This window comes from Schistocerca cancellata, chromosome 4, assembly GCF_023864275.1.
Source record: "Schistocerca cancellata isolate TAMUIC-IGC-003103 chromosome 4, iqSchCanc2.1, whole genome shotgun sequence".
Lineage (NCBI taxonomy): Eukaryota > Metazoa > Arthropoda > Insecta > Orthoptera > Acrididae > Schistocerca > Schistocerca cancellata.
In genome coordinates this window covers 907,095,762-907,116,024 of record NC_064629.1, presented here as the reverse complement: position 1 = coordinate 907,116,024, position 20,263 = coordinate 907,095,762, and the positions used below count along the sequence as shown (strand labels likewise).

The window sequence follows — 20,263 nt, the reverse complement described above, 5'->3', positions numbered from 1 at the left end:
ATCTAAGCCGCACCTGAAAAATGAGACTCGAAATAAAGGGGAAAAAAAAATCCCGAATCTAAGCCGCACCTGAAATATGAGACTCAAAATTCAAGGGGAGAGAAAAGTTTTAGGCCGCACCTCCAAATCGAAACAAAGTTGGTCCATTGTAATATGAGACACAATTTAGGTCGAATGAAAGACGATACAGCTACAGTAGTTTGGTTCGAGTTGTAAGCTTAGCAGTTAAGCTTTACCAGGTAGCCATTGCTATGCGTCAGGCCCTCCGTCCGTATTTACATGGGTACTCTTCCTTTTTCACGTGCTTCGTCTGGTTTGAATCGACTGCTTATTTTGCTTTGATCTGATAAGTGCCATTTTCTTTGTTATAGGTGCTTACGTCACTCTTAGCTGAAAATGCATTACTGTACTTGCGTCGCCGCTCGCGGCATGGCTTGCTTTTGTGCGCGCTACTGCCGCTTACAATTAAAAAAAAAAGAGAGGAATCATCTCATTAGCGAAACAATGGCAAGAGACTGCTATTTGTTGTTACTTACACTGCTGCTTTCTTTGATAATTATCAACAAGAACCAAATAATAGACTGCGTATGATAGAACATGTTCTGAACGAGAGTTAGGCGAAAATTTTTCTCAATTTGAAAATCTTTGTGGCCGCTTCTTTAGTACATCAAGTTCTGCACAGAAATTAGCCATCTTAGATTTAAAAATCTAGTCAGTTGCCGTGCTTCATTCCTGACTGTATCACTATTATGCATAAGAATAATACGATTATAAACATGACACGATAAGTATATTCTTCCGCGTTTGCTGTTGTCTCACTCTAGTTTCGTAGTTTATTAGGCAGACAGGATTTAAATGAGATAGCAGCAAACACTAAAGAATACATGGCAAAATGTTTACATTCGTATTACTCTTATGGTGAAGAGAATACTGCATGTGATTCACATTTCATCAGGTTCCTATTAGCAACCATCACTTCTCACAGGTATCAAAAAATTCAGAACGTAGAGTTGGCCATATTGACAAACGTCCCTAACAGTCTTGCCAGTTGGATTTTTGTAGTACATTGAAATTCTGCTACATTGGAAAATGAACAACACGGAATTTGTATTTACTTCGTTGGATAATGTATGAAAATGCAGTGGTAGAAACTCGGGGCGGAGAAAAAAAAGCTCGTCTTCCACCTTTTTTTTAAATTTATTTACTGACGCAGAGGTTTTGGTGCCAGTATTTATCTCTGTGCCTACAAAGCATGCCTGTGTAGCGCTACATATATTCGACGGCAGAAGTTAGTTGTGGCGGCACCTACCAACATTTTTCAGAACTTCCGCTTGCTTTGCACTCGATTCTAAGCCGCAGGCAGTTTTTTGGATTACAAAAACCGGAAAAAAAGTGCGGCTTACATTCGAGTAAATACGGTATAAATAATCATGTGTGGGTAGGTCGTTTTCATTAATTTTCAAGTGGAGCTTACATAGATTGATTTTCATTCTGTAATGTAATTCTAAAATTGTCTCCAGGTATGGTAAATAAGAAACAGTTACCTCCACTTATATATCATCATTACATCCCATTAACTGCTGTTATTATTTGGCTCTACTCTTTTTCCCATTCACTTTCCTTTTGCATATCATTTTCCTAATTTTTAGTCACAGTGTTATACATAATTATATATTAAAAAGGAAAACCAAGCATTTTTTCAAGAACCTGGTCTCAAGCCTGTATTTCTACACTATCAAGTTGTAGATGTAGATGTAGGTTAGGCTACCCTAGCTTGCCTTCTGTCTCCAACTCAAATTCTCAACGTAGTGCAATATTCACTCACATACAATGAACATTTTTATGTCAAGGACTTACCATCACATGAGATATATAATGGCATTCAATGAATGGATAAAATCAGCCAAGGGCCTCTGTCATATGTATTATACAGGGTGATTTTTTCCACTGTGTACAAACTCTAGGGATTAATTGATGAGAGGATATGGAACAAAAAAAGTCTAATGAACTTATGTCCAGAAATGCATGGTTTCCATGCTGGAGACCATTTATTCAATCATACTTTGTTACGGAGACTGCTGTCTAACATGCGCTATACTATGCAACCACATTTACAGTATGCATGGTTTCCTCCTAGAGGGTCGCACTGTTCCTCATATGTCATGCCCCAACACCCTCTCCTGCCATAGTAATTGATAATATAGTGTCCAATTCACTCCTATTGCTGACTCACTTTGTAGTGGATGTCATACAGAGTTGTACACAATGGTTCTGTATTTGAATTGATAGCTTGCTGACATGGAGTTTACATGTGGAAAGGCAAATGGCAACAGACGGCAGGCAGCAAGGTTGTATCAGGAGACTTGTCCCCACCAACAACAGCCACAGCATTCAGTGTTTGCAACGGTGTTTTGCCATTTGTCTGAGGCATGGTCATTTCAGGAAGCAGGAAATTGTGAAGGACATACCCAAAATGTTTGGACATCAGACTTGGAGGAAAATGTGATTAACACTATGGAAGGCAACTGCCATGTCAGTACCAGGCAGATGGCCCACCAGTACAGCGTAAGCCAGATGACTGTGTGGAACATTCCCCATGACTACTGCTGTTACCATTTTCACTTACAGTGTGTGCAGGGCTTACTAGGGACAGACTTTGCACATCAGAAGCAGTTTTGCAATTTGTTTCTTCACCAGGCAACCACGATTCTGGGATTTGTGTCATCCAACCTACCCACATGAGACCACCAACTTTTATAACAGTCATAGCATGTAGAACCCCCATGGTATGGTGACAGCAAATCATCAACATCAGTGCAGCCAGAATGTGTGGGCTGGGATAATTGCTGACCATATTTTGCGACCAGTCTTCCTTCCACGTCACCTAACAAGAACTATCAACATTTCATGCAGGTGACTTTGCCTCCCCTGCTGGAAGAAGTTCCATTGATGATTCATAGGATTATGTGGCTGCTACATGATGGTGCTCCAGCCCACTTTCCTGTTAACATCCGGACACATGTCAGTCATGTATTCTCTGGTTGATGGATCAGATGAGGGGTTCCAGTTGCATGGTCTGCTAATTTACCGGATCTCAACCTGTGCCATTTCTGGTTATGGGGCTATTGTGTATGCAGAGCCTATTCCAGAAGTGGAGACATTGTAGAAGGATATTTATGCTGCCTTTGATGCTGTTCAGATGCTGCATGGCTGTGTGAATGTGCAAGACAGAACATGCTATGACATGCACATGCATGCATTGAGGCACATGGAAACCATTTTCAACATGTACTGTAACTGCGGCTTCATGGTACAGTGTGTATTAGACTGCAGTCACTGTGAATGGAAACAATGCATTTGCAGACCTAAGTTCATTAGACCTTCTTTGTTCCGTATTCTCTCATCAATCAATCCCTAGAGTTTGTATGTAGTGGAAAAAATTACCCTGTATATGTTAATGTACCTATAGTTGTTAACAAGCATTCTTTTAACTGTCATTCTGGGATTTATTTGAAGTTTATCGTGTAATATTGGCTATTTCATAAAATTTTGCTTTTATGTTACAGTAAACTTTTCAGAATTATATACTGGATGTCCCTCCTTAGCGTTTTCAGATACATCTTCTCTTGTGCTTTAGTAGATATTTATTTGATTTATGCAGTGGATGAACTGAATCTGCCTGAACAAGCACTACTCATCATGTGTTTCATACAACACCCAGGATTGATGAAAAATTTCTGTTCTTTCTCATAAACATAATTTTTAAACAGGGCCTTTATGTGGCCAGTCAACAGAGGAGAGTCTAGTGCTATATTTGATTTAACAGTACATGTTACCAGGAATGGAAAAACACTGTAGAGGCTGAGGTGGATGACCTCAACTATGGGTAGTGGAGCTGGGTTGCTAGAGGTCAGGAAGGCTTGTAGTTCACCACCCTAGGTGCGGTTATAATTGTGTGGTGGGCAGATACCAGGTTGTTGTCTGATATCCCATCATAAAAGCAGCAATATTAAATATTCTTTTTATTCCCTGCCAAAATACAACAGTCGTGGAAGTACTACACTGCAGCCATTGCCCTCATGCAGGCTGTACTTGGTCACTGAAGTGTTTTTAGCTCAGCAATGGCCTTTTGTTACGATCTTGTGTGATGTCCCCCTGGGCAGTGGAGGGCAGCTTGGCGATGTAGTGTGATCAATGGTCCAGTGGTTGAGCTAGCTTAGGATCCGTAGGAGAGTGGAGGCACATGCAGCTAGGCTGCCCTGGTGACTGGTGCAAATTTGCAACTCTGTGCAGGCACACTTGGCTACGCAAAATCAAACTGTGGAACCCAGTGTGGACAGTAGTTACATGTGCCTTCACAGGCAATGGCAGACAGCGACAGCATCTGGCCACACTGATCAGATATCAGTGACAGCGTTTACCTGCACAGGCATCAATGTTTGGGCAGCTGGAAGAGCTGGCCACAAGGCAGATCACCAGAGCAGGCAGCCAGAAGTTAACCAGCAGGTTTACCACCTATTGGAAGGCTCCAAATCAATAACATTCAGGTTTAGCGAGGACAGCAAGCCTGTTGTAGACAGAGTCTGCCGGCAACAGGTTGTTGAACTATTTCAGCTTGTAGACTGGTGAAGACTCATGAAGTTTGCTAAAAATGGCTGTATAGAGGCATGCCTGGCCTGCTGTTGTTTCTCAAATGATAGTGCTCCTTTCCTCAAGCCACAACAGGACTGAGGCACAAGGCATGACCATTAGGCAACCATTACATTGTTGCTCCTGGTTTCCCAATGGGTCAATAACTTCACAGTTATGACTATGTAGTAATTTAGCCTTTCAAGAATGCCTTTCATAGTGTCAGCATAATCCACATATAGCGTCTTGTGCAAAAACACCTAAATGGTTCCTGTACTGTGGCTTGTTATACCACCTTGGTATGATGTCTCATGCAAAATCAGTCACTAGATTTTTTCTGCTGTAAAAGATGGAATAACAGGGCAAAACCACAAAGAATAGGTAGTACTACAAGAATAACTGATGCTTCACTAGCAACTGAGTAGCTCTTCTGCATGTTGGTAGATATGAAAAATGTTTAGGAATCTTCCCATGTCTGTTGTTATTTGTTGATCAAAGGAAGCAAACTTAGTAACATCAGTTCATCCAGCAAAATAGTGGCAAGTTTAGGTAATGATGATGGAGGTGGATAGCAATTGTACACCCTTCTCTCCAAAGTAGACCACAAAAGCTCAATAATATTGAGATCTGGTGACCAGTGGCCAGAGGAGTTGCAACAATTCATCTTCCTGCTCACAAAATGGTTCTGGACAATATGAGGTGTATGACCATGATTTCTGTTCTCTTGGAACACAGAATCACCATTAGGGAACAAACAATGTACCATAGGATGGATCTCATCAGCTAAAATGGTCATACAATCCTCGACAGTAATGTGACCTCGCAAAGTAACCATGGGCTCCATGGAATACCTCGATATAGCCGTCCAAATCACTACCAGACCCCCACTGTGTTCCACTCTTGAGATGTAATCTCAGACAGAAATCGGAAACAGTGGAAAAAAAGAGTCATCAAATTACGTTGTTCCACCGGGGACACATAGTCCAGATTTTATGGCTTCAGCACTATGTTTTCCTGATATGGGCATTTGCATCACAGATGAGTGGTTTCAGAATTCTGGCTCACCCTATAATTCCTTTCTTATGGAATTCACTTTATGTTATTTTGGTGATGACAGGGTTCACAAGTGACATTCAGTTCTGCAGTGAATTTTGTAGCAGTGAATTTTGTAGCAATTGCCCCCTTATTTTTTGACACAATCCTCTTCAACAACTGCCCATCATCAACACTCAACACACACTTTCATACATGTTTCTCTTCTTTCCCTGTATGTGGACGTTGCACAGATGCCATTCATAGTAAAATACAGAAGCACAACCTGCGCGCCTGTCTAGCATATGAATTTATGTTCAAGGATGTATTTATTGTAGTGATTCCATATTTTTGTTCAACTCCTGTACCGTGGCCAGTGTCATGTTCACTCTGTTTGATTCATATTGAATAACCTCACTATCAGTGAGACTTTAAACCATACTCTTCCATTTTTTCCTTTCCTAAAATTAATTTTCTTATTGCTCAGAAATAATTTTATAATTCTGTAGATATTGCATGACTTATTCATGGTTATTCATATCTGTCATAAATGCCACCATAGCTAATTTGAATGTTGCTTATGAATAACCTGTAGGTTAATATTAAATCTTTGAAAAGTATAAACTCTTGGATGGAAATATTATATCTTTTCACTCTTTTGGACATTGATGACAAGTTAATATTATAACTTGATGTAAGTTGTAAGTGAGACTGTACCTTTTGATGGCAGAGCTCTTTCAATTGAGTCAAATGAGTATACTTTATTGACTGACCAACTTCTCCTCTTTCTTTCCATCCTCAGCTCCACAGTAAATAAATTAAATCCATTTATGTACCTGCATGAAGGTATGGAAAAACTAGTTTCTCTGAAATATTCCAAATTTCAGAGGTGCCGATTGTAGCAAGACTGAAGGAGAATGCTAATATAATTTAGAATGGGAGCTATGAATTGTTCAATGACGTTGGCTGAGAGACAAATGGAAAAAAATTGCCCTGGAAAAGAAATTTTCTGCATTTGAATCTACCTGCTGTTAATATTTTTTTGCTGTCAGTTAATATTTCATGTAGTAATAGTGTGCTTTATTGTTGCTGTGTGTGTCTGTGTGTGTGTGTGTGGTAATGAAATGACCCTTCCATTTTATCTCCATTGTAAATTTTCCTAAAATGCTTATGGATAATATTTATTAGTACTATTATCAGATACAATGGTTTCTAATGTTCACAATTATACTTTTAATAGTGCCATATGGCTGAGTTTTAAGCAGTAGCATGCATTAGGTTAGAATATGGATAATTAATTAGGTGAAGGCTGAGTGTCACTCACTATGTATATGGAGCAGTGGATGGTAGGAAAGCATTGAAAACAATAAAGAAATGAATAAATGAATTAAAAAATAAATAAATAGACAGAAACACTGTGTCTTTACATTGATGGTTTGGGTATAATGTCTGGAAATAAGTTATCCTTTGTATGTTAAGTTATTGAGTTAGTTAAATTTTGGCAGTGAAATTATGGATTCATTCTGAAAATTTATGTGAACAGTTTTAAGTAAAATTCTAATAATAAATTATTCTGCCCATGAACCATAGACTTTGCCAAGATTGGGTGGCTTGTGAGCCTCAGCATTTCAGACAAATGTATGGTATGTACAATCACAATGGAGGAGTATCTGTTGAGAGGCCAAACTAATTTGTGGTTTCTCAAGAAGGTAGCAGGCTTGTCAGTTGTTGCAGGAGCAACAGTCTATATGACTGACTAAACTGCCCTTGTTAACACTAGCCAATATGGCTTTGCTGTGCTGGTACTGCAAACAGCTGAAAGTAACAGGAAACTACAGTCATTATTTCTCCAAAGGATATGCACTCTACTGTATGGCTTAATGATGATGGCATCCCTTTCAGATCCAGAAGTAAAATAGCACCCCATTTAGATCTCTGCGCATACAATACTCAGGAGGATGTCACCGCCAGAAAAAACTGAAGTAACATTCTAAAGGATAGGGCATGGACTTTAGAAGCCTTAAATAGATAGGTAGATTAAGGAGTTTAAAAAGGAAAATGGATAAGTTGAAGTTAGATGTAGTGGGAATTACAGAAGTGTAATGGCAGGAAGAAAAGGATTTCTGGTCAGGTAAGTACAGGTTTATATATAAGAAACTGAATAGGGGTAACACAGAAGTAGGTCCAATCATGAATTAGAAAATAAGAGTGCAGGTGAGATACTATGAACAGCATAGTTATCACATTAGAATAGCCAGGGTAGACACAAAGCCAACACTGACCACAGTAGTACAAGGTAACAGGCCAACTAGCTCAGCAGATAACGCAACATGGAATGACAACATTAGTGTGGTAATAGTAAACTGCAGGAGCGTCTATAGAAAGGTCCCAGAACTGCTCTCATTAATAAACGGTCACAATGCCCACATAGTACTAGGGACGGAAAGTTGGCTTAAACCAGATGTCAACAGTAATGAAATTCTAAACTCAAATTGGAATGGATACCACAGAGAAAGGCTGGACAGTGAAGGGGGAGGCATGTTTATAACGATAAAAAGTGCAATAGTATCGAAGGAAATTGATGGAGATCCGATATGTGAAATAATTTGGGTGAAGATCACAGTTAAAGCAGACTCAGACATGGTAATTGGATGTCTCTATAGGCCCCCTGACTCAGCAGCTGTTGTAGCAGAACACCTGAAGGAGAATTTGGAAAATATTTTGAGTAGATTTCCCGACGATGTTATAGTTCTGAGTGGAGATTTTAATTTACCAGATATAGACTGGGAGACTCAGACGTTTATAATGGGTGGCAGGGACAAAGAATCCAGTGAAATATTTATAAGTGCATTATCTGAAAACTACTTTGAGCAGTTAAACAGAGAACTGACTCGTGGTGATAACATATTAGACCTTCTGGTGACAAACAGACTCAAAATATTTGAAACAGTTAACGCAGAGTAGAGAATCAGCAATCATAAAGCATTTACAGCATCAATGATTTAAGCCATAAATAGAAATATTAAAAAAGTGAAGAAGATTTTTCTGTTTAGCAAAAGTGACAAAAAGCAGATTTCAGAGTACTTGACAGTTCAACACAAACTTTTTATCTCAAGTACAGATAGTGTTGAGTATCAGTGGACAAAGTTCAAAACCATCATACAATATGCATTACATGAGTATGTGCCAAGCAAGATGATAAGAGCTGGAAAAGAGCCACCATGGTACAACAACCAAGTTAGAAAACTGCTACAGAAGCAAAGGGAACTTCACAGCAAACATAAACATAGCCAAAGCCTTGCAGACAAACAAAAATTACACAAAGTGAAATGTAGTGTGAGGAGGGCTATGCTAGAGGTGTTCAATGAATTCGAAAGTAAAGTTCTATGTACTGACTTGGCAGAAGATCCTAAGAAATTTTGGTCTTATGTCAAAGTGGTAGGTGGATCAAAACAAAATGTCCAGATGCTCTGTGACCAAAATGGTACTGAAACAGAGGATGACAGACTAAAGGCCAAAATACTAAATGTCTTTTTCCAAAGCTGTATCAGAGAGGAAGACTGCACTATAGTTCCTTTTCTAGGTTGTCGCACAGATGACAAAATGGTAGATATCCAAACAGATGACAGAGGGATAGAAAAACAATTAAAATCACTCAAAAGAGTAAAGGCTAATGGACCTGATGGGATAACAATTTCATTTTCCACAGAGTACACGAAGGAACTTGGCCCCCTTCTTGCAGTGGTGTACCGTAGGTCTCTAGAAGAGTGTAGCATTCCAAAAGATTGGAAAAGGGCACAGGTCATTCCCGTTTTTAAGAAGGGACATCAAACAGATGTGCGGAACTATAGACCTATATCTCTAATGTCGATCAGTTGTAGAATTTTGGAACACATATTATGTTTGAGTATAATGACTTTTCTGGAGACTAGAAATCTACTCTGTAGGAATCAGCATGGGTTTCGAAAAAGACGATCGTGTGAAACCCAGCTCACACTATTCGTCCAGGAGACCTAGAGGGCAATATGCATGGGTTCCCAGGTAGATGCCATGTTTATTGACTTCTGCAAGGTGTTTTATACAGCTCCCCACAGTCGTTTAATGAACAAAGTAAGAGCATATGGACTATCAGACCAATTGTGTGATTGAATTGAAGAGTTCCCAGATAACAGAATGCAGCATATCATTCTCAATGGAGAGAAGTCGTCCGAAGTAAGAGTGATTTCACGTGTGCCACAGGGGAGTGTTGTAGGACCTTTGCTATTCACAATATATATAAATGACCTTGTGGATAACATCGGAAGTTCACTGAGGCTTTTTGCTGATGATACTGTAGTATATCGAGAGGTTGTAACAATGGCAAATTGCACTGAAATGCAGGAGGATCTGCAACGAATTGACACATGGTGCAGGGAATGGCAATTGAATCTCAATGTAGACAAGTGTAATGTGCTGCGAATACCTAGAAAGAAAGATCCATTATCATTTAGCTACAAATAGCAGGTCAGCAACTGAAGCAATTAATTCCATAAATTATCTGGGAGTAGGCATTAGGAGTGATTTAAAATGAAATGAGCATATAAAATTAATCGTTGGTAAAGCAGATGCCAGACAGAGATTCATTGGAAGAATCCTAAGGAAATTCAGTCCGAAAACAAAGGAAGTAGGTTAGAGTAAACTTGTTCGCCCACTGCTTCAATACTGCTCACAAGTGTGGGATCCGTACCAGATAGGGTTGATAGAAGAGATAGAGAAGATCCAATGGAGAGCAGCGCACTTCGTTACAAGATCATTCAGTAATTGCGAAAGCATTACGGAAATGATAGATAAACTCCAGTGGAAGACTCTGCAAGAGAGATTCTCAGTATCTCAGTACAGGCTTTTGTTGAAGTTTCGAGAACATATCTTCACTGAGCAGTCAAGCAGCGTATTGCTCCCTCCTACACGTATCTCACGAAGAGACCATGAGGATAAAATCAGAGAGATTAGAGCCCTCACAGGGGCATACCGACAATCTTTCTTTCCACAAAAAATACGAGACTGGAATAGAAGGGAGAACTGATAGAAGTACTCAAGGTACCCTCTGCCACACACTGTCAGGTGGCTTGCAGAGTATGGATGTAGATGTAGATAAGGTACAGATTGAAAAAAAATATGTGATGAGATAAAACAAATTATTCAAATAGTTAAGGGCGATGAAAACTGTGATGGTGGATTGGAACTCAACAACAGATAAAGGAAGAGAAGGAAAAATAGCAGGAGAACATGAACTGGGTGAAATAATGAAAGATAAAACCACCTGGTAGAATTTTGCATTATTAGCATAATTTGTTCATCACTAACACATGGTTTAAGAATAATGTAAGATGGCTGTATATGTGGAATGAAATGGTCATATAGTGTTATTAGCTGAGGTAGTTTGGCTGTATAGTGCAAGTCTTTCAATTTTACACTACTTTGGCAACTTGCACATAAATGAAGATGAGATGAAATGATGAGGACAACACAGACACCCAGTCCTGAGTGAAGAATGTCCTAGACTCACCTAGGAATCAAACCTAGGATCCCAGGGTCTAGAGATAGCAGTGTTAACCACTAGACGGTGAACTGTGGGCTGTATGTTGAAGAGATCTGGAGATACTGGAAGGTTTCACACTGATTATGTAATGCTAAGACAAAGATTTCAAAACCAAATTTTAAACTGTAAGACACTGCCATAAGTTATCAGTTGTGAACTGAAGAATAAAACTGAAGAAATTGCAAAAACATTACAAATTAAGGAGATGAGACATGAATAAATTGAAGGAACAAGAGGGGGTTGAGAGATTCAGAGAGAGCATTAGGCAAAGTTTGACTAAAACGGGGGAAAGAAATACAATGAAAGATGAATGGGTAGCTTTGAGAAATCAAATAGTGATGGCAGCAGATGATCAAATCTGTACAAAGATAAGGCCTAGAAAAAATCCTTGGGTAACACAGGAGATACTGGATTTAACTGAAAAAAGGATAAAATATAAAAATGCATCAAATGAAGCAAGTGAAGGGGAATGGAAACATGTAATAAATGAGACAGAGTGGAAGTGCAGTGTGACAAAGCAGGATCAACTAGATAAAAAATTGCAAGAATGTACAAGCATACATAACTAAGAAAAAGAGAGAATTTGTGTGATCTTTGGAGAAAGGAGAAGCAGCTGTGTGAATATCAAGGGATGGCAATCCAGTTCTAGGCAAGGAAGGGAAAACTGAAAGCTGAAAGATGGAAGGAATACACAGAAAGGAAACCAACTTGAAGACAGTATTATTAAAATAGTAGAGGAAATCAATGAAGAAGAAATGGAAGGTATGATACTCTCAGAAGAATTTGATAGAGTTCTTAAATCTGTAAGTCGAAACAAGACCCCTGGAGTAGACATTTCTTTAGAATATTGAGAACCTTGAGAAGGACAACCATGGCTGCTGTTGTCCACTGTTGCTGTCAACTCTTGGTATAAGCACTGAAATCATTCCACATTGTGTGCAACATTTATGAGACAGGCAAAATACCCCCAGACATCAAGAAGAATGTAACAATTCGAGACCCAAAGGAAGGCAGGGGCTCAACAGCTTGAATGACGCCAAACCATCTGAAGTTGACATTTCATCAGAAAGGAACCTAAGGAATTTCACAGAATGAGAAAGAAGTGGCAAGATGAAATATTAGCACTTCTGCAAGAGGACTCAGTGGAATGTGTGGTGTCGTATACTGTCTACTATTAATAAAATTTTCTGGGCTATTATGTTGTGGTTGAATGGATTTCACCTTAAAACCCAACATTTCATCCCCATCTGTGGAGGACATTTTCAAGGGGGATCGTAGCATCTTTGAAAGTCTGATTCACACCTTGGCTCACTAATGATTGTATCAAAATACTGCTTCCATGTACTTTCACGCAGTGGCATGGCATCACGTGTTTTGAATACCCAAGTGCAACTGCCAGTTGTCAACTGCCGTTGTCCACTGTTGCTGTCAACTCTTGGTATAAGCTCTAAAATCTACATGTCATTCAATTTCACACCCTTCTCATTCCTACTGTTTTACTATCTCTATGGCCTCTCTGTATAGTCTTTCATGGTATCTGTTTGTGGCTGCCAGTACTTGAGTCCCATCAAAATGAATGCGGTGGTCTCCTGGCTGCAAAGCATGTTTTGCAAAAACTGTTCTGTCAGTATCCCCTCTTCTGAAATTGTCCTTGTGCTCTTATAGTAATTTTTATGTTCTTTTTGCAGTGCCCACATACACCTCCCCACAACTGCATGAAATCCTCTAAATTCCTGCTTTTGCAGTGGTTGGTGAGCACCCTTGGCCAATTTTAGGTGTGCTTATATCTTCTGGGTGGGTCTGTGGAGTACCGCAATGTTCCACTTTTTCAAGATTTTTCCTACATGGTCAGTAACATACTTAATGAAAAGCAGGAAAACTTTTGATTTCACCAGTGCTTAAGTATTGATATAATTTCTGCACAGTCATCGTAATGCCCTTTTTATCTCAGCAAATGGATAACCATTCTTGAGCAATGTATTGTGAGATGTTTTAATTCTGCGTCAAGCAGCTCTAGTTTGCAGATTTTCCTTGCTCTGTCTGCCTGTGTTTTTATGATGTCTTGCTTTTGTTATGGGTGATGGTTCGAATTCCATTATAGGTGATGGTCTGTGTGCATTGATTTATGGTCAAGTGTGTGGCTAAAGCTACCATTTTCTTTTTAGAAAACTAGCACATAAGCATGATGAGCAAGCATTAAAGGAAACAAAAGAAAAATTTGGAGTAGGAATTAAAATCCATGGAGAAGAAATTAAAACTTTGAGGTTCAGCGATGACATTGTAGTTCTCTCAGAGACAGCAAAGAACCCGGAAGAGCAGCTGAACGGAATGGACAGTGTCTTGAAAGGAGGATATAAGATGAACATCAATAAAAGCAAAATGAGAATAATGGAATGTAGTCTAATTAAATCGGGTGATGCTGCAGGAATTAGATTAAGAAATGAGACGCTTAAAGTAGTAAAAGCGTTTTGCTACTTTGGGAGCTAAATAACTGATGATGGTCAAAGTAGAGAGGATATAAAATGTAGACTGCCAATGGAAACGAAAGTGTTTCTGAAGAAGAGAAATTTGTTAACATCGAGTATAGATTTAAGTGTCAGGAAGTCGTTTCTGAAAATATTTGTATGGAGTGTAGCCATGTATGGAAGTGAAACGTGGACGATAAATAGTTCAGACAAGAAGAGAATAGAAGCTTTCAAAATGTGGTGCTACAGAAAAATGCTGAAGATTAGATGGGTAGATCACATAACTAATGATTAGTTATTGAACAGAATTGGAGAGGAGAAATTTGTGGCACAACTTGACTAGAAGAAGGGATCGGTTGGTAGGGCACACTCTGAGGTATCAAGGGATCACCAATTTAGTATTGGAGGGCAGCGTGGAGGGTAAAAATCATAGAGGGAGACCAAGAGATGAATACACTTGACAGATTCAGAAGGCTGTAGGTTGCAGTAGGTACTGGGAGATGAAGAAGCATGCACAGGATAGAGTAGCATGGAGAGCTGCATCAAACCAGTCTGTGGACTGAAGACCACAACAACAAACAAACAAAATTTCATCTCCCACCTGCCTCCTCCTCCATGGCAAATGAATCTTTGGATTGATCCCACTGAGGTGTTTGTGAAAACTACCCAGGTCCTCCCTGCCATTCTGCCACCAAGCATACAACAACCAGTTTCCAATGCCTGCTTCCTGGTCTTTTTCCACAAAGAAATTTGCTATAACTGGGAATAAGGGGCTCCCAATAGCAACACCATCCTATGAACAGACAGATTTGAATAGGAAATGCATATGAAAGGAACCCAGGAGAGTAGAGGTGCCAAGAGAGTTGTATCAAGATCAAATAATGTCAGTGCCTTGATGCAGTTGTATACAATTATACCAACTGTTAATCTCAATGGAAAATTAGCAGAAAAGTTATCTATTTTACTACAATAAGTTGGAGTTGCTCTGCCCCCTATGATTCTTTCTTGAGTGCGTGATCTTGCAAGGGCAGCAGGGAATGCTTAAGTCACAATAAGCTCAAGTGGGAAAATGGTGTAAGAGAACTACAACTGTTGTATGAGTGGTGCTTTTAGCCAATGACTGGCCAAAATAACTTGCTTTTGATTGCTTCCTGGTCTGTATATAAAAAATCATACTCATTTAGGGCAACCTGTCCCTCCTGAAATGTTTGTGATATTGCAGTTCATACCACCTGGAACCACTGGATAAATTTAGCCTTTGGATGTTTGCTTTTATTGTGCTTATAAAACATATTATAGCACTATCTGCAGTTATGCCTTAAGTGATAACCAATTACATGATAAGCTCCATGACATACTTTTTCACATTCAGTTGCATGCCATCACGTACCATCAGTTCTCATCAACCCGTTACACCAATATAATTCTATATGAATTCTTTACTAGTGGATACCTAGCTGAACATTCTGCACAGTTTGTAACTCCCAAGGAGTTCACCTTTGATCTTGATGGTGTGAACCTTTGTGATGACTATGGTGTGCCATTTTTCATTTGGTGTTCATGGTGCGCGAATGTCGACAATGTCTATTTTGTGAAGTGTAATAAATACATTCTATAGAAGGTTCATCTTTGCACCTATGGGACACTCATTTTCTGTCACCTTCATGGTGCACCTGATGAGTCATTAGCACCTAATATTTTTCGTGTCATGATTATTGACACAATATTTTCAAATGAGCCTTACTACCGATTGAACTTGCAACCTCAAACTCAAGGGGTTACTTGTTAAAAGATTGGTTGAAGAAAGGCAAACCTGTGTTTATAACATAGGAAAGATGTTGGCTGGACTACACACTATGAAATTTTGAAGTTAGCAGAAATAAAATATAGGGAGGAAAAGGTTATTTGCAACATGTATAGAATCCAGACTGCAGTTACACTTATGAAAGTTCAAAGACATGAGAGGGAAACTGGTTGAGAACTGAGAGAAATGATGATGTAGTCTATCCTTCTAGTTTTCAATTTGAACATTGGGTGTGCAGTAAAGGAAATCAAGGATAAATTTGAAAATAGAATTAATGTTCAGGAAGAAGACATAAAAATTTCGAGCTTTGCTGATGGCATAAATCTGTCAGAGACAGCAAAAGTCATGGATGAGCAGTTGAAGAGAATGGATAATGCCTTGAAAAGAAATTATGAGATGAACACAAACAAAACTAAAACAAAGGTAATGGAGTGTAGTCAAATTACATCAGGTGACACTAAAAGTAGCAGTTGAATGTTGCTATTTGAACAGCAAAATAAAAATAACTGATGATAGTCAAAGTTTGGGAGGGTCGGGGGGTTACAAAATGACACTGGTAAAAGCAAGAAAAGCATTTCTGAAAATGAGAAAGTTGTTAAAATTAGAATTTTTCTGAAGGTATTTATCTGGAATGTGCAGAAGTGATAAATTGACAGTAAGCAATTCACACTAAAAGGAATAGGAACTTTCAAAATGCTGTGCTATAGAACGATACAGAAAATTAAATGGGTAGATCAACTACCTCATGAAGAGATGTTGAATCAGATTGGGGGGAATAAGACATTTATGACACAATTTGACTAAAAGCAGAGATTTGGTTAATAAGAGACATCAATTACTAGCCTCATACAATTATTTATCTTCCATTTAGCATCTGCCAGCATTACATACCTCATGAATAAGCTATTCTGTTCTGACTGCACACTTTTGTGACACAATAATATACTTAATATATATACTTGTGAAAGTAATATAAAATCATTAAATTTATGGCAGACAGGGCGACAATAAATGGTATGGACCAGTCTCTTGCAATGTGGTTGGTTTCAACAATTGGCATTGCAAACACAATTGGAAGGATAGGTTGTGGAGTCCTTGGCAGCTTTCCTGGCTCAAAACCGCTGTTTATAAACAATGTAGCACTATCAATTGGAGGAATTGCTACACTGCTAAGTGGAATATCAACAGCTGATGGATATCTTTTCTTCTATTCTGCTGTATTTGGTTTAGCAACAGGTCAGTATGAAATATCTTCTGAACATGGACAAATTATTGGTGTCCATGGGAAAAAGTAGTTACAAATTTGCTTATTAAGGTAAAATATGATTTTTTTTTGTATTTTTTCTTTCTGAATTCATTGACTTATGAAGTCTACAACTTCTCTTCAAGGAAATTTTAAAATTGATAACTTTTTACTTACCATTTTCTAACCTATACGTTTAAGCTCAATGTTTATTCATCTTAGAGGATCAGTAGCAGAACTTGCTGTCAAGACTGAAATCTCGAGTTGTAATAAACTTGAAAAATGTATCTTTCAGTTTTTGAACATTTTCAATGAAAATAAACAAGAAACAGATGTGACAATTTGCTTTCCCTCTTTTGATATTGTAAAGTGAATTGCCAACAAAGAGATATGAAGGAAACTTAGCAGTTTGTCACACATGTGCCAGAATGCAAAGGGAGAACTGTCCAAGTCAAAATTTAAATGTGATATAGGCAGTTCTTCTGTCATGAAAGTGTTCTGTGATTGCAGCCCTCTTTCAAGATTTGTTCCTTTACGTTTGCACCTGTAAGAATGCAACACAAGTCAAATTAAGACACTAAAATATGTGGAAATTTGTCTTGTTACATTCGGCACAAGAAATTTATAGATTGAGTCCCAGATGACATGTATTTCGGAAATATATTCAGTAATAAATATGAGGGCTGCTCTGTAAGTAATTAAGCACTTTTTTCTTGTCCAATTTCAGTTGAAAAAATGCAAATTTTGTTGTGTGACATTGTGGAGTATTCCCACTTCAGCTGTTATAGTTTCATGGGGTTCAGAAAGGTGGTGGTGCTATACATACCCTTCAATATTGATTGATTGGCGACTCCTGTTGCACAACGCCCATACAATAAAATTAGAAGGAAGGTCGGCATTGGCCATAATTTTGATGATTTATTAACAGCAAAATCGATTTTTGATCACATAATGATCATCTTCAGTTCTGGAAGTTAAACATTTCATATGGTGATCAGTGAATTAGAAAAGAACACAAATACACTTGAGTATAAACCAACTGTTGGTAAGGACATACCTTTAGTGTACAAATTAAAGCTCATAGGCACTGGTGTCTAGCTATTAGCAGTAGAAGAAGCTATGAAATGATCACAATGACTGAAGCCACTGTTTACATTCACCTATACAGCGGACCTCATTGTGACAGGGGCTTGGAACACCCTCTATGTGATGTGTCACATGAAGACTTAACATTACTTTATTTGGCAAGAGATTACCACAAAATACCAAATGTGCACTTGCAAATCATTAATTGAATATTTAAAATTTAAAATTGTATATTAAAAACACATTGCAAAAAGGAAGGGGGAAATGCACATCTTGCCAACATACACTGGTGTGTTATTTTCAAAACAACTTAAAAAAGAAACATGCAAGAATAAAAATCAACAGGTAAATTATAAGGTGTCAGATTACAGGACTAGTAAAAAAGAAAAATATACAAACAACATGACATCAAATACAACAGAATCTGTTATAACACAGTAACCGCTATCTGGCATGGGAAGTCAGAGGTGCAAAGTTCTTAAATTATGTAAAATATTATGTTGAAACCAAGAAGTCAAATACATAAATAGTGGTGATTGTACAATATCTGCCACAATTTAACAGGTCAAAATGTCATGAAACACAATATTCTTTATAATTTTTTTTACGGTGCAGACTAACAACTTTTTATTGTATTTAACGACTTGAGGATTCACACATCTGATTATTCCCATTTGGACATGTTAACACATTATAGCTGTTTCTGAGGCTTAATTACAAAAAATCATCATAATTATGAAAAGCAGAATGACATAAAAGCACATTGTGGCTGCAGAGACTGTTTAGTACACTCATCAGTAAGAACTACTGTTACGGATTGCAAAGAATTCGTGATACATTGGCTAGAGACACAAGTGTGTAAAATACGCTAGCCTAGTAGAAACCTCCATTACCACACCTGTTATTTATAGAAAATATTTTATTATATGATACAAAACAGAACTTGGGTATAAGGAAACAGTGTTCTCTTTAGAGTATAAAAACTTTGTCCCAAAAAATACATCGCACACTGGTTATACACTTTTGCACAAGCACTGAGTCAGAACCCATCATACATACATTTACAGTTGATACAACAGACACGAAACTGTCAAGCAAACGGTTTTGAATACTCATATGAAGGAGATAATTTTATTACATGTCTTAATAGCAGCAGTGGAACCCCTTATAACAATAAAGCTGATTTTGAAAATACCCATATATCCAAAGTAGGCCATAAAAATTAATCTAAAATGCAAGGTGTGGATAAGTAGTAATATACATCATACATTCAGAAAAGTCATAACTTAGGAAAGTTAACAGTACAAATTATTCCCAAAATATACATCGTACTGTAGACAAATTAGAACCAGATTATACACTTTTTTCCACAATTACTTACTAAAGCAATTAAAATGTAGTGAGAAGCCAGCAACATGAAATACTCACTTGAAAGTGATGAGGATTTAAATTTCTTATCTATTGGCAAAAAATGTAAATTTTCATAACCAAACACTTAATCTGTAGTGTGCATTGATTTCGTTAAAGGCCTATTATGACTGTGAGTTATGTAGCCTGACCACCAGTTGACAAATGTTATTACAAAACTGATGCAAAAGTACAAGCCAATTACCAATCTCTATAAAGAACCTCAAAAAATGCTGTACATTAAAATATGTTGGCTAGTGAAAAGTGTGGGTAACTCCAGTTCAGCCAGCTGATTCACACGTATTACCTAGTAGATGAGAACAATATTAACATAATAAACATATTGTGATGCAGTTATGAGATACGTTTGCATATTTTTCTTTTCTACTACTCCTGTAATCTGACACCTTATAATTTACATGTTGATTTTTATTCTTGAATGTTTCTTTTTTTTAAGGTTTTTTTTTTTTTTTTTTTTTTTTTTTTTTTTTTTTTTTTTTTTTTTTTTTTAATAACATGCCAGTGTATGTTGTCAAGATGTGCATCTCCCCTTCCTTTTTGCTATGCATTTTTAATGTACAATTTGAAATTTGAAATATTCAATTAATGATTTGCAAGTGCACACATGGTGTTTTGTGGTAATCTCTTGCCAAATAAATTAATAAGCCTTCACGTGACACATCACACAGAGGGTGTTCCAAGCCCCTGTCACACTCAGGTCTGCTGAATGGGTGAATGTAAACAGCAGCTTCAGTTATTGTGATCATTTCATAGCTTCTGTTACTGCTAATAACTAGACACCAGTGGCTACGAGCTTAAATTTGTACACTAAAGGTATGTCCTTGCCAACAGTTGGTTTATACTCAGGTGTATTTGTGGTCTTTTGTTTCTTATTCACTGATTGCTATGTGAAATGTTTAACTTCCAGCACTGGAGATGATCATTATGTGAGTGAAAATTGATTTTGCTGTTAATAAATTATCAAAATTACAGCCAATGCTGAGCTTCCTTCTAATTTT

General features: G+C 37.9%; 1 protein-coding gene across 20 annotated transcripts in view; it reads left to right on the top strand.

Annotated features, from left to right (window-relative positions):
• The window catches only part of LOC126185071 (monocarboxylate transporter 12-B-like), a 1,121,214-nt gene that overhangs the window by 349,672 nt on the left and 751,279 nt on the right, over window positions 1-20,263 (top strand). For 5 of the 20 annotated variants that reach the window (XM_049927851.1, XM_049927856.1, XM_049927841.1 and 2 more), the window contains exon 7: window positions 16,505-16,744. The exons of the other annotated variants lie outside the window; for them this stretch is intronic. In XM_049927851.1, the coding sequence (XP_049783808.1) occupies window positions 16,505-16,744 (240 nt within the window). The remainder of the gene's footprint in view (window positions 1-16,504; window positions 16,745-20,263) is intronic. 20 annotated transcript variants of the gene reach the window in all.